This window comes from Ambystoma mexicanum, chromosome 3p (assembly GCF_040938575.1).
Source record: "Ambystoma mexicanum isolate Mex_15411 chromosome 3p, UKY_AmexF1_1, whole genome shotgun sequence".
NCBI lineage: Eukaryota > Metazoa > Chordata > Amphibia > Caudata > Ambystomatidae > Ambystoma > Ambystoma mexicanum.
Genome location: NC_090925.1, coordinates 634,215,952 through 634,234,182, shown reverse-complemented (window position 1 = coordinate 634,234,182; position 18,231 = coordinate 634,215,952). Strand labels below are relative to the sequence as shown.

The 18,231-nt window shown below is 41.4% G+C and overlaps 1 protein-coding gene across 3 annotated transcripts in view; it reads left to right on the top strand.

The window, feature by feature from the left end:
- Positions 1-18,231, top strand: part of SH3TC2 (SH3 domain and tetratricopeptide repeats 2) — a 665,994-nt gene that overhangs the window by 204,735 nt on the left and 443,028 nt on the right. For all 3 annotated transcript variants that reach the window (XM_069651388.1, XM_069651386.1, XM_069651387.1), the window contains exon 2: positions 4,203-4,322. In XM_069651388.1, the coding sequence (XP_069507489.1) occupies positions 4,203-4,322 (120 nt within the window). The remainder of the gene's footprint in view (positions 1-4,202; positions 4,323-18,231) is intronic.

The following is an 18,231-nucleotide window of genomic DNA, read 5'->3' as shown; positions in this document are numbered from 1 at the left end:
CAGCAAGGAAACGAGCAAGAAACATCCCTCGGGATATAGCCCTGCAACAAAAAACGCGATCCGCTGGAGAAAACACCATCACAGCAGTCTTTAGCTACTCAAATAAAATAATCCTTATCAAACGGGAAATCATCAAGCTGTGGCCTATACTTGATGTAGGGCAAGTTAATCTCTGCGGTTTGCTATGAAAAAAAGAAAAAAGTTGATGGACCCCCTGATACACTCATACACACCAGCCCAGGAGGCTACAGGGCAAACAACCCTATGGAGTAACACCGCTCCACAAGGACATACACCATGTGGCCAGTGTAACGTTTGTACCCTTACCAAACGCACTAAAACCCTAGAACTTGGTCTGAAAACACCATGGAAAGAACTTGCTCTTACAAACTGTAATACATCTAATGTAATCTACATGATAAAGTGCCCCTGTGACAAAAGATATATTGGCATGACCAGAAGGCTGATCAAGAATCGTATCCAGGAGCATTTATCATGTATTACGACCCACCGGGAAAATGCCCATATGGTTGACCATTTCACTAGGCTAAATCATCAGGCCATCGAAATGGAGTGGACAGTCATAGAAAAAGTTAAATGCCCCAGGAGAGGAGGAGACATGAGTCACCTCCTACTAAAACATCAACAAAAATGGGTTTTCCGTTTAAAAACTGATAAGGTGGGTCTGAATGAAAGTATACCTTGGCACTCATTGGCTATCACCTAAGCCACTTATAATGTCATCAGTATTATTTGCCCTGATCAATATCTGGCCAGAGACATTCTGCTTGGATACTCTATATTCCTGTATCCCTACTGATCCTATACAAGTTAAGATCATATGGAAACACACTTGCACACAGGATCAGGATGCAACGTGTCATCCTTGAACTGTGATGTGCCCGAATGAATGAGCATTTGTGTGTCTTTAATACAATATAGCTGCTCATTCGCCAGTAATGCCTATTAGCTGGTCGTTTGATGGACCTCACCCGCTATTTTCCTTCAACTTAAAAGCCAGCTTACCTTTTCTTTGATTATTGCACCCTGATGCAATCATAGCATCTAGATCCATCTGTACGCGACGGGCGACACTGTCGGTACTTTAGACAACGTAGATTGTCTGACGAAGTTCAGGATTCCCCGCCTTACCTTTGCGTGCATGTGGGTGAGCACGCAGTATGTCACGTGACAGTGGAGTGAGCCGGCATTGGCCGGCACAGAATCTCGGAGTCTGTCTTGCACGTAGGATGACACGCGCTCTTGTGAAATGCCTGGGCATGTCACGTGATGCAGAAGAACAGACGACTCCTCCCCTCCTTCCCTGCTCTCCTTCATAACACAGAGAGCTTAAGACAGCCGCGTACGCGCTCTTGTCAGGCGTTTTTCTTTTTTTCTTGTTTAATTCTTGAGATGCCCGTGGAAGGTGCTACCAAGTAAGTGCAGGGGAATTATGGCAATACGTTATATTTACCATTCCCTTACCCGTGTTCACACGGGTTAGCGTCCCCTTTCAAAAACGAGTAACTGCCTCTCATAGGACCATGCCACGCTATGTCTTCCAATCTACTAACTTGCCCAATTTAACTAGAATTACTTACTTGGCGGTTGGCACTAAGATCAGTGGATTTCACAAAGTGGCACCTTTGAGGGTTCAGTGCCTTGAATTTGATTACATCTCTGTATTTATTCACAGATGTACAGCACCTGAACTGGTCAGCTAAGCTGTGCCGTAATTTGAGGCACACTCTGCTTTAAATCTGAAGGGAAGGAAAGTTAAGGGTGAGTGTTCCCCTTGATAACCATTAATGACTAACCTGTATTGATGTAAGAACATTCTTAACTAACATCTGATTTCTAACATATAGTATTGTAGCTATTGGATGCAGGTGTTATGCTATTTAGCAAGGAGACGCGAATTATATACTAAGACTGAAAGAGGAAGTGGTGCTTTGGGACAGCCTCTGACTGTTTTTGCATGGACGGCACGTTACTATAGTGTCAAGTCATAATCCAATACATGGAATTTAGCAGCTGCCTAGTGACTGTGGTTTACTTTGTCTGATCCCACAGGTTCCTTCCCAGACTGTTCCAGTTCTATGACACCTACGGCAAGGTGGTAACATACTACTCCATCTACCGTTTATTACTTCTCTCACAAACCGGTTATTGAGTCATGAACTATGCCAGCTTTTGAGGAAGCTTAGACTGTCCTGATGAATGTGGCTTTATCAAAGTTAGGCTACTGAAACCGGTCGACGGTGTTTGTTACATCTAAAAAGGCACCATTTTGCCTATTTTTTAGCTTGAGCAAACCGTTTTATATCGTCCCACTTCCCGTTAGTAAAAATAAGCTCTGTATGTCAAGTGGTGACTGTATTGTCTTTGTTGTTGTCGGAATAGGAATCTATCCACTTCCTTTTGTTTGTGTCATTTTTACCCTAGCAACCCAGGGTTAGTGTGACAATCAATGGGTTATTAAAGAATTGTCTATCCCATTAGATGCCACAGGAGTTCTAAAAGAGGAAGGATTTATCCTCTTTACCCTCCCTGGTGTGCTTCTTTTACTTGTAGTCTCTTCCGATTTAAATTAACTGGAGGAGAGTGGTATTGGACTCACAAGGCTGAATGCATTACACATCATAGAAGTTGTAATTTCATTCTTATTCTGTCACTATTATACAGGCGTTGTTACACCGCAACCTAGTTGAGAGTGCACAGTAGGCAGGGATAGTACCTCTGTTTCGCTCTATCCTTCTGTCTTCTGTCACAGCCTTGTTCTCTACTCTATTAATACACTATAATCCATACCACAGTAACTCTTGGGTTTGGTTTTATCAACTGGACCTTCCTTGGGTCTCTTTCGGCTGCTAATAGCATAGAGCATAAACTACTACAAGCTTCCCGAATAATTTTAGTTATGTGTTCTATGATTTAAAAAGTTGGATCCTAACTCAAGGGTACCCATTATTCACCATCGGCCAACATTGTTAAAACGTTTTTTTTTCTTAGAGATTTGTCCACATTTACTATTTCATTCATTGTGTTTCATGTATCTTCAAAAGGGCTTTGGGAGGCCAGTGTTCACCTTGTCTCAAATTAGAATGACATCTTTGAAAATTAAATGGTAGTTTAATGATATCCTTCAAAAACATGTTCCCATTAATTTGTTACAGGTGGATTAAATCGCGTTCTCCTCTGAAATATATCAATCATTATTTTACTCCAATGACATCTTTAAAGCTCTGCATTGCAGTGAGATTACAGTCAGATGAAGAATTTCCTTCTTTCTGTTGACCTATCTTCATTAATTAAAATAGGTTTTCCAATGGCCATGAAATTAAGAGTCTTGGTATTTGGAGTTGATATTTACCAAAACAATGCCTCAGCATTTTCCAAGCTAAACTTTGCTTGACCGTTTCAGGGTTATGAACAGATTTGGCACATCTATTATGCAATATTAAAAATAATATCCTGGGTAACTACCAAATAGTTATGTATTGACCCTGAAGAAGGGTGTGTTGTATAAATTATTGCTGCACTACTAGCAAAAACATGTATGCCACTCTATAGGCTGTGTGTTAAGGTACTGAAAGTAGAGCTTGATCATGATTTTGCCTACCATGTAACCTCATTTAGCACTGTTGTTTTCACAAACCATCCATTCTATTATTCAATGCTTTGTTTGTTTATGTTTGAAATAAGTACACTTAGGCTACACATGTGTTCATTGTTTGAGAACCTTTTTATAATCTGGTAATGTAATAACATATGTTTGTATGCAAACATTTTAAATTCAGGCCGTAATAAAAATGATAAAAACATTCAGTTATTACAAGTAAAGTGAATGTAGGTGTTCCTGATCTTATAGACATTCTCTATGTGATAAATTGTTAGGAACACAGTTCTTGCCTTTCAGCAGGCACAATTTAGCATTAACTTGCTGCTCACAGATAAAACAGATACTTCTATTCCCATCACTGCGCTTTCCAAGACTGAAGGCTATTTTGAGAGGCACAATTGTATGTATCCTCACTCAGATAGGATGTGCAGAGCTGAAATTTAGAAGAGCAGGGCATGGAAGGAGCAGCCAGGTTTCAGAGTGAGGATGTCTAGGACTGTGATCTTTCATAGACATTCCTAGAGAATTACACATATGGGATAACATTTCATTATCGCACACTTTGTGCTTCCTTCCACAGATAAAACAGCACGGGCTTCCGCAGATGTACACCCCGGGAACCTGTCCATCCAGTCTGGGTCTCAGAGCTGCACCGCTGAATCCAAGGTGACATGCCTCCGTGAGCAGGTAGTGGCGCCAGGTGAGTAATCATTTGGGTGGAAGCTGTGGAAGACTCCTGTACACATGCTACTTTTCATTGGATGGACCAAACAGAGAGAGCTTCATAGATGTCTTTATGCTGACAATTTAGTCTTGATTGATCAGACAGCAATTGGACTGCAAAGACAATTGGTTGAATTACAAAATTATGCAAACTCCAATGATCTATTGATAAATACGGACATGTCTAAAATCATGATGGCATGTTCTACTAGGAAGAAGTCCCATAGAAATTTTAAATGGCATTTGGATACAGGCAACTTGGATGTGGTTTCTACCTCTACCTATTTGGGTTTCTACCTTGGTGGACGGTTTAAGAAATATGAAGGTTGTATCTGCCCTAAAGCAAAAGATTGTCTTTTAGCCGTGCAGGCAAAGTTTATAAACAGCAGATTTGAAGTATTTTCATTAAGCCCAATGATCAAATTCTACAAATGTAAGGTGGTCCCTATCCTGTCATATGGTTGAGAATCCTTGCTTTACACCTCTAGAATCCCATGGAAGCAACTGGAGGGGCAGTTCTGGAGGAGGCTGCTCCAGTTACCTATGAGCATTCCAGTGGCTGGTATACGTTATGAGCTGGGCTTCCTATCCTTATCAGCCATAGTGTACTGGAAAGTTCTATCCCTTTTAAACTAGTAGTAGCAGTTGTAGTAGTCATTAGTACAGTGCCTTTATCCCATTAATATGGCCTCAATGTGCTTGTGGTGGGAACGGCATTAGGGGACCGATGTCCAAGTTGTGTGAAATTGTTTGAAGGCTATGATGCGTGTGTGCCTTCTGACAGAAGCAGGCACCTTGTTTGAATTGGTCAAAAAGGAAATGATGAAGAAAGGAGATATGACTATGAATTTATGTGTGGGTCGACTCTTGTCCAGTATTGAAGTTTGATGTAAATAGTGATGATCTTAGAGAACTCAGAAGCTGTGAAGACTAAATTATGGTTAATGGTTTGGGCTAATTATATTAATGATTTCTGGAATTATACATTAATCCATCATGTTATTATGGATGTGAAACCACTCAATTCTATTCCAACATATCTTAGGAAATTCCCTAATGCTATAATGAGGGCACAATGTCTCCTGTATCGTCTTAACTTAATTAACACTAATGAGATTCTGGGCGCACAATGTGGTCTGCCCCAAAATCTCAGAGTGTGCCACTTTTGTAAAGCAGCATCAGGAATTGAAACCCTGAAGCATATATCTTAGAATGTTCCGCACCATCCCATCTAAGGCACTTGAACTTTGATTGTTACTTTAAAGACTATAGAGCATTGCCGCTGAAGATTGGTTGTATATACTCCAGGTGGGAGAGCAGATGTGCTGTCATTAGCAGTTGATATATTTTTGCATGCCGTGTTTCCCAAATGATATGGCATTTACAACGCAACTGTCGACAAGTGTTTTGAAATCCAGTGATGTGATGAATAAGTCGCGTTTGAGGTGAAACAATGCCAAATTGAATTGTATGAAATGTAACTAATCTTTTTAAATTAACAGAAATTTAAACTTGATTAAAGATTTAGAGATTGGAGAAGAGTAATCAATGAGTTTACTGAACTTTTAACAGTTATTGGTGAATTTGAAGCTGCACTTACATCCAAACATGTCAAACTGGGGCATTGTTGGGCAAGGATGGCATGACACTGTTGGATCTGTCATTATGTTGACTGTTATTAAGTAGAGTTGTTTGAAACTGGAAAGTCTATGCTTAACTGGCAGGCTGGCACATTGCTGCAAACAGTTTTTAAGCGAACCATAGTGTATTTAAACATAACCCCAGGCAGGTTGCCACTTTTATAAACAACTCCCTGTAATAGAGCAACATGGGTCACCCTGAATTGACAGCATCCTGCAGCATTTGGGCAACACTAAGGTAAACTTTGAAGTAACCTGCCATTTTGGTGGTAACGCCTTGCAATTAATTCTGTTACATTCTGGCACTTGCAAACTCAATCCTGTGCACTGCATGATATCCTGTCACAATATTAAAACTGGTGTCATTTATACTGACCTATGAGGCATTATTGGCATTCTGCTTAGAGTTCATGCCCTGGCATCAAAAGTATTAGAATATTGATTTTGCTCCTACCAAAGTGCTGGCAAAAGTCTTTTTATCCAACTTTCCCCAAACACTATGCTGTAGAAATGCACAATCTTTACCTCTCTCAGTTCACTTTGGCTACTTCACCCATGTCAATTTGGAAACAACATGCATATTGTCCACTTTTACCCGTGGCTTCCTCTGTGCCCCCCCTAAATTTGATTCCTGAAGACACCAGTGACCACGAGCTCTCAGCAAAATGAGTACCAACCACCACCAGGACCTACTGAAGGTGTGGTTCCTGTGGCTTTCCCTAGGCAGAGGATGTGTTGGTCATGCAGGCACTGCACACCATACTCAATCCTCTAGGGTTGAGGAACCCGGCGAAAGCCACAAGGAGACAAAAAAACAAGATCATCGATGGGATATTCCAGAGGTGCAGACTGAGGGTAACCATTGCGGCTTTGTACTACTTGGGAATTTTTGACTGGTCAACAAGGCTCATAGAGGTGTTCCCGCTGAAGCAAGCTTCCCCTGGGGTTTCCTTATTGCTACTCATTTCATGGTTGAGGCATCCCCTGCACTTATCTTTCCCAACTGAATGTATTCCCTGTACACCTTTATTGACACCATGCTAGTGTTTCACTTTGTTATCCACTCAGCACATAGTGACAATATACGCATGTATGTTTATTTATTAGGACCTTCTTTGTATTGCATGCTTTTTGCAACCAGACATGTAGAGTGTGAACGCTACACTGTCTACTCCTGTGATTAGTATTGCCAGACACACCAACTGTAAACCTGCCACCATCTGTATTTTAATGCAGTGATGCACACCGATTGTAACCCTTCTAAAATGTATGGAATGTATTTAGTACAGCCGGGCTCACATATTTTAAACTCTGCACAAGTTGAATCATGTATTTAGTGTGATGTGGCCCACAGGACACGCACACACACAAACACATACACAGACACACAAACAAATACACATGCACCCTTTGTGTTCATTATACATGAGTAATTACGAATCAACGTAGTATTACATTTGGAAATAAAATCCACTTTGGAAACGATTTTGCACAATTACAATGTTTAATACACAATAAACCTCAAGAAGGAAGTATTATTACATATCTCATTCATTTTCATGATAATGTTACATGTAGTAGTAACAAGGAGATGAAACAACATTTTACTTATATGTAATTTACAGGAACTGCACTTTCGGTAATAAAGTTATTGTGGGTAGTATCAGTGTTCCACCTTCAAATTGGCATTCTTTAAAAGATGAGCGCAAAGCTGAAAAGGTAGCTCAACAGGTTGCGTGATTGTTGTTGAGATCAACGTGCACATGCGTGCCACTGCACCTGTTTGAAGCCTTATGGGGACGACTCGGCCCCTTTCTTTCTTTGAAGAAGTAAAAGAGAAAAACAATGTCTATTAAGATTTTACGTTTACGTATTGTGCGAGTTGGTGCTGTGGAGTCAGATGTATTACAGATAATTTGTTTAGCTCTCAAAAGGCAACTGCAAAGAAAGCATTGCACGTGGCTTCTACAACGTTAGATGGAAAATAAAATCTAGTCTGCACTGCTGTCTAAATGGTAAAGAGTAAAACAAGGCAGCCAGAGCATAAATCCTGGCTTCGCACTTGACGTGTTGTGTGATCCTCAGCAAATCAGTTTCACTCCAAGATTTATTTTCCTTAACACTCAACATCTGGATAACCCATCAGAGATTCAGTTCAGTGTGTTGAATAGAAGACGTTTCTCTCTTACATGCTTTACTAATCTATTACATTGCTCCATACATTAGTGATATTAACCATTTCTATAATGCACACTGTAAACTGAATTGGCTATTTTCTCATTCAGGCAACATCACTTGAGAGTCCTGGTTCTAATGGATTGTGTCCTCCCAATGATTCCCCGTCTTTGATATATCCATATACTACTGCAGTCTCGAAAAACAAATGTCAACAGCAGAGGGTGCTATGCGGCATCGAGTTGATGTCCCTCAAAGGGTAGCATTCCCATGTCTGGACCAGTGGTCGAAGTGAGCGGGAGTGGTCGGGAGCAGTGCTCCTCTACTTTTTTAAATTACGTTTTACAGCTCCTAAACTTTTATTTTAAAAAGAAATTGTTCCGGAATGGTTTCGTTTTAAAATAAAAGTGTAGAAAGATGTTGCAGCTTGCACATTCAGTGCACTGCACTGAATGTTCCCTTAAACAGCAGGTGCAAGTGTTTGGGGGTTTGTATTGTGTGTGGAAGGGGTGTGGTGATGGTGTTTGAAGGGAGCGTGGTGGGCCAGTAGGGAACATAGTTCCACTACTTCTTTTCGTATACTTCGACCACTGGTCTGGACGTCACATCGATGTTAGTATAAATAGCATAAACTGAGTCCATTTCCTCACTTCCGTTTTTTTACCTGCATGCACAGCATGCTCTTGGAACAGTTCGAGTCATCTCAGTGATTCAACTTTATATTTCTTAATGAATTTTTCAATAATGTCTATGCCAAGAACAGGCCTTACGAGATGTGCGGACTGTGACTCAAAGATGTCGATCACAGATCCACACTAAATATGTCTCTGGTGCCTCGGCAAAATGCATGAATTCATCGAGTTTGGCTCCTGCCAATCGATGACCAGCAAAGCCTTAAAAGAGAGAAGATTGAATCTTGCCCTCGGTCGATCGGTTTCAACGGTTCTGTCCTCCACTCTTTCAAAGAAAAAATCTTCCAAAGTCAGGATATCAACTAGGGACAAGTCTCCAGGAAGGCCCAAGAAACGCTCAAAACATTCGAAGCAGTCAAGATGTATGAGCTCCTCTTGTAATTCTTCATCTTCATGAAAGAAATCAAAGAAACAAATCCATCATTGCAATTCATCCGACTCTTCAACAAACATCGGGTACGTTTTCCTGATTAAACAGCCCCAAATGGGAAAAGCTCCATCAAAAATTGATGGATGTATTTTTGAAGGCGGCCCCTCTTGATCCTTTGAAAGTTCTGAAGAAGGCTAGCAATCTCACAGCATCTTCAAGACCGGAAGGGAATCGAAGAAGGCTTTCACTTGCATGCCCAAAAACCCCGGTCGAGTTGCGTCAATAGTGTCGACCACAGAAAAAACATTGAATCCAAAGACTGATGTACACTTCTTGTCAAAGGAATCGAAGTTGAAGAGCCCTTTGATGTTGACGTCAACCTCAGATCCATCTTCAGCTTTCAAACCTCAGTTTAAAAAAAAAAAAAATCTAATATTTTGGTACATCTTCGATGAGGATGAGAAGGAAGAAGACGTAACACTGTTCGGTATGAACATTTTGGAACACCTAATGTTCCTGAAGAATTGATCTCTGATCAATCTTGTTTGGGAGATCCGGCTACTTGTCTTAAAGAATAGTAACAGAAGGGATGCTTCACGGAATCTCCATAAAGTCTAGATTATTCCATAGACAAGGAGTGCAGACCATATTGGAAAGATTTGAAAGCGATAAAGGGTAGTCTGGGCTACACATATATTATTAAATTCTTTATTTGATTAAATATTCATTTTTTAAATTTTTTAAATAAAACATACAAACTTATTACAAATATAAACATTTAAAACATACAAGATCACTTTCTGTTAAAATGAATGCCTGTATCATAATATATCGTCCAATGCTTTTGGCCACATCGGGCAAAAAGTAAATGTGCAAAACAAGAGTCAATTGACCGTCATGGATCTATTAGCTCTCAGATTATATTACTAGAGCCAACTTGTTTTCACAATTAACAACACTATACAAGTAAATGTCGACTATAGGTGTTTGTGGAGGGTTCTACAAACTCACATATTCCTCCCAATACTTTTAACAAGACATATCCGAACTAAAGTTTCAACGTTATGCTATCTAATGGTCCACCAATGGGTATAGTAGCTCGTCTTCATCAGGACTTGTACTGAGGTAGCTATTATTCTTTCCAACCAGTGACTTGACACATTTAGACAATAAAACATACACTTGTATTAAAAAATAGTTGTAGCCCCACTGTACTTTCTTGCTCAAAAACCTTTTCCAAATGGTCCTATTAATTTTCACACGTGATGATCAATTACTTAATTTGTGTTCAGCTCAAACTCTAGACGGGTCATTATTTCTTTAAATGCCCATCTTCCAGAAGCGGGCCCAATCTGCACTTCTGCAGAAAAAGACCAAAAAGCACGGGTAAGTCTGTGCCTTTTGTCTAAACACTGTGTAAACATATAGGGGGTCCTGGACCCCAAACTTCCCCATGTGTTTAACCCTCAATCCGTTAACATGCGGCATATGAAAGTTATTTGTATAATGAAATTCAAATACTATTCTTTTTGTAAATAACTTAGGTCTCTCAAAAAATAATAAGTGCAGACCCTGCCCTTCCCAGACCAGTCTACATTTGCCTTTAAAGCGAGCTGTCTATAAACATGTGCAATCATAGACCTTAATATTAAAATGCAATTCTCTGGAACCGAAGGTGCCTAAATGGCACCTGCATTTCTGCAATTGCAATCTCCCTTTTGTATTGAAAAACACTATATACCTCTCAAGGGAGATTCAAACTGTATCTTTTTGTGACTTTAACATATCTCTGAACCACGTACCTTTTTTATTCACTCCATTTATGTACACTTTTTAAAAGGGTCCTTAATTCAAATGCATGTGGTCAACAGTAATCCAGTCACTTTATCCCTGTAAAACAAAGGTACTTTAATGAGGCACTGTGTTCTATTTTTCATAATGAAAAAACGGGTAGCAACCTTAGATGTAATGCGTTCATGTACGCCTGTTGTCATGCGTAAATGTACTTACCTTTCTTTCATTGCGACATTTGTTGAAAAAAAGCTTCATCTGTGTATAGAGGAAGCTCGACCTCAAATCCGAGACTTTTGCAATCCTCAGGGCGTAAAACACTGTTTGAAATAGTTCTAAACTCTTGCTGCAGTTATCTGCCGTGTTTTAACTGGCCTTGTAATAGAAAAAGGACTAACTTGCTTCCAGAATCCTGTCTTTGCTTGGGAACATAATCATGCCCATAGAAAGTGGACTATTTTTCCTTTCCATGTTCAGAAATACAGAACCTTTCTAGTTTGGATTACTTCCTAATGTTCATGTTACGCATGGCCCAAAACTTTTTGGCACCATTACTTTCAATATTTCAAAAATGATTATTTTTTCCATCAAAAACAGATAGCTTTGCTTACCATTCGTGTTTTTAAATCAAGTCCGATTAAAGCAACCTGAAAAATTGACTGCTTCTACCACATTATCATATGGTTCTTCAACCGGAATCCTACTGCTAGTGTATTTATTTCCTTTCATTTCATATATTTGCCCTTATGCTGCCAGCATTAAACGTAGGACCCCAGAACTTCTTAGTATCTTTTCACAAAATGTGTGATTTAACATCACTCCATAGTGTGTGATATAACCAGTAATAATATGTTCAGTTGTTATATTTATATCCTAAAGTCGATCCCTATTACACCACTGTAACAGGCAGTTGTTCTCATTATATTCTGCAATTCCTAGCTAGGGATAGACTAATCCTAATTTACTGTGTCACTCCATAACTTAAATCACAAAGGTAACCCTTTCAGGTGTTATTCTTGTATCATGATAAATATAATATTTAGATGGTACATCATTGATTCCACTCCTCTTGTAGGTTTATCCCACTTATATAGCTCTGGGTCCGGTACAGACACCACTGTTCTCTCTGGGATAGTCTTGTGGCAATGTTCATAATATCAACGCACCAGATATTATCAATCGCCCACCATCTCAAATCCTTGCAGCTGTGTTTTTCTTTCAATAAAGTGTGCTGCTAAGGTGGTATTTATGTTCTTATTACATATTTTTTGATTTATTTTCTGTTATTCTTAGTTTGGCCGCCCGTGATGTCTTACCAATATAGGTTCTCACACAGGGGAAAATAATGGCATATATTATGTTACTACTATTACAAGTGGTATGATTTTTTAAATACCAACTTTTTTATTGATCTTAATAATAAATAGTACATGCCGAAGTAGAGCTACAATAGCAACAACTTATATAAGAGAAATGCCCTATAACTGTTTGCATCCCCCAGGTTGTGGTTAATTTCGGCTGTTCATCTCCTGTAACTCTTCTGTCTGCCTTAGAGATCCATTCCTTTATATTTGTTTCCTTTTTTGAAGGCATACATTGGCTTCTGCAAAGCTGGATTATTAAATTGCAATAAATGCCAATGTGATGATATGTTTTTTTTTTACTTTGTTGTGATACGTATTATACGTAAATGCACATACCAGTCTGTCGATATTGTGATCAACCGGAATCCTTTTGTTCAGTAGACTGTCTCTATGTTGGTATCTCACCCGCTTTCTGGATTGTCTCTGAAGAGCTTAATAGGATACCCTCTGTCTTGTAATCTATCTTGTATAGTGTTTGCCTGAATTGTAAAGTCTTCTTCTCTTGAGCAATTCCGTATAGCTCTCAGGAATTGTCCATATGGTATGTTGGATCGTAAATCTTGAGAGTGAAACTGTTGTAATGGAGTATAGTATTCCTGTCCAATTCTTTCCTAGAATGGAATTTGTTCATATTCACCTGCATAGTAAAATGCAAAGTGGGATTCAGGGTGTTAATCCATTGAAGAAAACAATTATAGTCACCCTTTTTACAATCCCATATGATTATGATATCATCTATGTATCACTTATATAGTTTCAGAGCCTGTATATAGGGATTAGAATTTGTCATGATGTTGATCTCCTCAAATCCCCACATATATAATGTGGCATAGTTGGGGGCGAAAGCCGCACCATCGCAGTTCCCTTAGTTTGCATATAGAAGGCAGACTTAAATCTCAAAAAGTTTCTGGTCAGGGCTATCTCCAGTAATTCAATCAGGAAAACAATTTGGACATCTCGTATTGTTCTTCCATCTGGAAATTTCTTCATGGTTCTGAGCGATTCCATTTGTGGAATAATAGAATATAATGACTCCACATCTAATGTAATCAAAATTTCCGACCTGATGTCATATGGCAAATTCTCTAGTTCTTTTATTGCATCTGTGGTATCGGCCAAGTATGTCATGGTTTTTCTGGCCAATGGTTCAAAGAAAAAATCAAAATATTGGCTGACTGGTTCTAAAATCGGCCCACATAGGGAGACAATAGGCCTACCCGGGGAGATTTAGTGAATACTTGTGGACCTTCGGCAGTATATAAAATAAAGGTACTCTCGATTTGTCTGGGGTATGAAAAGAAAATTCCTTCTACGTAAGAATGTTTTGTTCCAAAGTGGTATGGCATAGTTGCAGGATATCTCTTTTTATACTTTCTGTCGGGTCGCCTCTCAACTTTATGTAAACTCCCTTATTATTCAGTTGCTTCATAACCTCTTGATCAAATTTATTGGCATCCCACACTACTATGCCTCCGTCCTTATCTGCTTTTTGATCACGAATAATGGATATTTATTTTAGGAATTCATAGTTTTCCAATCTGCCTTTGAAAAGTTATAACTTTTATTGTGTTTATTTTCCTCCTTCTTATCATTGTACATTCAATGAAAGACCCTGAATACTAAAAAATAGCTGTTTCTTCTGACACCATTTGTAAACTTGGTGTAAAAATTGATTTAGGTTTAAATGAAGTATTTTCCACTTGCGGTTGTGTCACTCAGCCCTGTTTTTAGAGAGCCTGGGAAGGAACCAAGAGAAGAATTGACAATATTAAGGAGTGTGTTGAGGACATGCCCTTGGATCTGTTTGAAGATAGAGCCTGGGAGGAGATTGTCCATATAGGCTGTGACTTTGAGAGATCTGAGGGTGTCTGAGAAGTCTTTAATGTGGGAGCTCCAGGTGCAGGGTGGAGGGTTGCTTTTTGGAGCTCCTTGCAGAGTCGATAAAGTCCCTGATTTTGGCAATTTTGTCAAGGAAGAAGCTGCTAATGCTATTGCATTTCCCCTGCGAAGCTGGGACCTCAGGGACTGGGGTGGACCTGGCGCAGTCTCTGACAATGTTAAAGAGGGTTCTGCCCTTTTAGGGGCACCCTCAATTGTGGTGGCATAATACGCTGATTTTGCATCAGAAATCAGCTTTTTGCACAAGGTGCACATGGTTTTGAGTGAGGAGAGATCCTCCGGATGGCAGTTTTTGCACCAACCTGATTGCCCTTTTGTTTATCTCGAGGTTAGGAGTGTACAAGGGGGCAAATGGTCTGGACTCGATTCATGTGGTCTTTAGTGGGGTGTGGGTGTTAACCAGGTCAGTGGCAGCAAGAGAGAAGACTTCAAGGAGGTATGAAGCATGTCCGGTGGAGGGGACGGTGGCCAGAGTTGGCTCAAGGAGGTCCCCAGGGAAGTGTTTGACAGAGCGGCGGGTGATTTCACAGGATTTAGCATGTATTTTATGTGGATGTTCGTAGTGTTGCAGGGTCAGAGGGATTGGCAGGTGGTCTGACCTATCAAGTTGGAGGAAAGCCGGAGGGGTGAAGACGAGGTTGAATGTGTGCCCTCTTGTGTAGGTTGGAGCGAGGATGATTTGTTGGAGGTTGCAGGAGTCCACTAGTGCGTAGAGAGAGTCATTTAGGTGTTTAGAGGGTGGTGTATCTGGGATGTTGAAGTCCTGAGGAGGATTTTGCTGGCGCTTTGTTTCTGATGCTGAAGAAATGAGGTTGGTGAGGTCCTCCATGAATGACCCATTCCCTTGGGGCGGGCAACATATGAGATGGAATGTGATTGAGTCCTTGTGGGAGAGGGGGAATTGGATGACAGGACCATGCAGGGCCATTTTGACTTATGCATGACATGAACCCTGCCACCTGTCATTCCTTGCCAGTCAATATGTTGAATAGTGTATTCAGATGGCAGGAGAACATCGAGGATGTGCCGGGAGAAGGGGATAAACCATCTTTCCATGTTGAAGACCGCCTCAACGTTACTCTCAGTGATTAGATCAGCAATGTCAGTGGCGTGGGCTACGGACAACCAGGAAATTTACCAGCATGATGGTACGGGAGCGCATGATGAGAGGGTGCTGTTGTGGGAGATGTAGTACGGTGATGAGGTTGGATATGGTAGCCACTTGTGGTTGCCTCGTGCGCATTAGAGCAAGGGCCTTGGAGATCATGGGGATTGGCTGCAGATGGACGAGCCACATGGTGATGACTATTGGAGGATTTGACGGGCAGCATGGTTGACCCTGGTCCCTGCCAGGCCCAAACGTGCACAAACAGGCATTTTTCTTGTCCTCGTACATCCACAGCTGAGGCCCACCACTGGTGCTGAGGATGGCTAGGTAAGACCAATTCTTTAGAAGGGAGCCTAGGGGGCGTAGACTGGAAGGACTGCTTCAGTAGAAAAAAGAGCAGAAAAAACAGTGGCATAACCAGAAGCTTACCAGTGATTGATAGGCGGGAGGAGACCTAATCCCCTTGCCCCAGCTGCAAAGAAGAAGGCTGGAAGGCCTGCATAAGTAGGAAAAAGCATGGGAAAAAAGTGGCAAAATCAGAAGCTTACCAGTGATTGACAGGTGGGAGGAAACCTAATCCCCTTTCCCCAGCAGCAACTAAGCAGGCTGGAGGCCTCCTAAGTAGGAAAAGGAGCAGGAAAAGGGTACCAAAACCCTCGGCTTACCAGTGATTGACAGGTGGGAGGAGACCCAATCCCCTTGCCCCTGCTGAAGGAGGCTGGAAGCCCTTCTTAAGTATGAAAAAGAGCAGGAAAGCCCAAAGCTTACCAGTAATTGGCCGGTGGGAGGAAACCTAATCCCTTTGTCCCAGCTGCACTGAAGGAGGCTGGAAAGCCTGCTTGAGTAGGAAAAAGAACAGGAAAAAGACCAGCAAACCAGAAACTTGCCAGTGATTGGCAGGTGGGAGGAGACCTAATTCCCTTGCCCCAACTGGAGGCTAGAAGGCCTGCTTAAGTAGGAAAAAGAGCGGGAAAACCCAAAGCTTACTAGTGATTGGCAGGTGGGAGGAGACCTAATCCCCTTTCATTCAGTGTTAAAGAACCCCATATTAGAGAAATGGCAAAATTCTGACACCACTTCCGCTGTTAACAAGGAGACGGTGAAGAAAAACAGGCCTTATTCTATACATCCTGATTTTCTTCCACGGGACCCTGCTCCAGAGAGTTTGGTAGTGCATGTGGCTATATCTACTTCCAAGGCAGCAGCTTTTCCCTACTATCCCCTTGCAAAGGGATGACAAAAGTATGACACCTCAGCAAAAAGAGAATTTTTTCCTGGAAGCATCGCCTTAAATGCCATTAATGATTCTTGTGCTTTAGAAAAATGGTCTTATACCTTATGGAACACTATTGCACAGTCCGGGAAAAAAACATCTCGGAAGGTGAGATGAGAGAAGGATTCTGCAATCTCATCAGTGAAGGTAAAGTAGCTTCTTGCCAGACCCTTCAGTTGAGCCTGGATGCATTTGACAGTGTCAGCTGGTGGATGTGCTGATAGTGTAGTTTAGTGAGGTGATAAGAAGGTTTGAATGCTTACAAAAGCCTGGGTCTAACCCTGATGTCCAATAAGGCTACTGGACTTGCACTTTGATGGATTCAATCTTTTTGGCCAAAGGCAGAGGACAGATTAGAGAAGCTGCAAGCTTCGAATTCTGCTGCAACATCTTTGGGGTTGGCCCTCTTTCAGCCACAACAGCAACACCCACCTTTGCAGGCTTGGAGAGGGCGTTCCTTTCGGTACTACTCGTCTTATGGCCAAGGAGGAAGAGGCCAACCTACCGAATGAGGACAAAGGAGAGTCACACGCACCCCCTGGGGTCATGGTGTAAAGACTACCCATGTGGCCACCTCCTCACTGCCCTCTGCCACAGCCCCAAAACCTCTCTGAGCACTTTGTGCACAGGACCCCAGTGGAAGGCAGATTGACCCCGCATCTGGAAGAATGGCATTGCATTACTTCAGATGTATGGGCCCTTCAGAAAGTGCCTCAAGAGTACTGTCTCCCATTTCTCAAAAGACCATCAGATTCTCCCCTGAGTGTGTAATCTCTTCAGGAACCAGATCCGCTGCTTCTAAATGAGAAACTCTCCATGTTGGGAAAAGGTGCCATAGAAAGGGTACCTGTAGTGGAACAATACCAAGGTTGGTACTCCACCTATGTTCTAGTTCCCAAGCAAGACAGTGGACGGCAGCCCATCTTGGACCTGGTATGCTTGGACAAGTTTCACAGGAAGGACAGATTCAAGATGGTCACTCTTTCGAAGATTCTCCTGACCCTTTCGTCTCAGGATTGAATGGTGTCACTCGACCTTCAAGATGCTTACTTTCATGTGCCTATACATCCCAAGCACAGAAAGTACCTGAGTTTCCCCATTTGCAGTTCTCACATTCAGTTTCAAATACTGTCTTTCGGGCTAACCTCTGCCTGAGGGTTTTTACTGAGTTGATGGAGGTGGTGGAAATGAATCTAAGGAGGGGAGGGATTCACATCTTCGCCTACCTAGACGATTGGCTGTTCAGAGCCTGTTCCTCTGAACAGGCTCTTGAACATCTCAACAGCACCTGCTACTCTTCCCACAAACTGGGTTTCTCTCTCAACGTCAAGATTTCTAGGTGTCACCTTCCCAAAATGTGCAATTCATTGGAGCAGTCCTGGAGTCTTCTTCAGGGAATGTTTCACCTCCCGAGTTGATGGCTCAGCATACCTTGCAGATGGTTACAAAATTTCCGAACGCCTAACATCTACCAGCATTCCACTTTCTAAGGTTGCTGGGCATTATGGCATCCTGTATTTTCCTTGTGGCAGAAGCCCACCTAAGGATGAGACCCCTCCAGTGGGCCCTCAGAT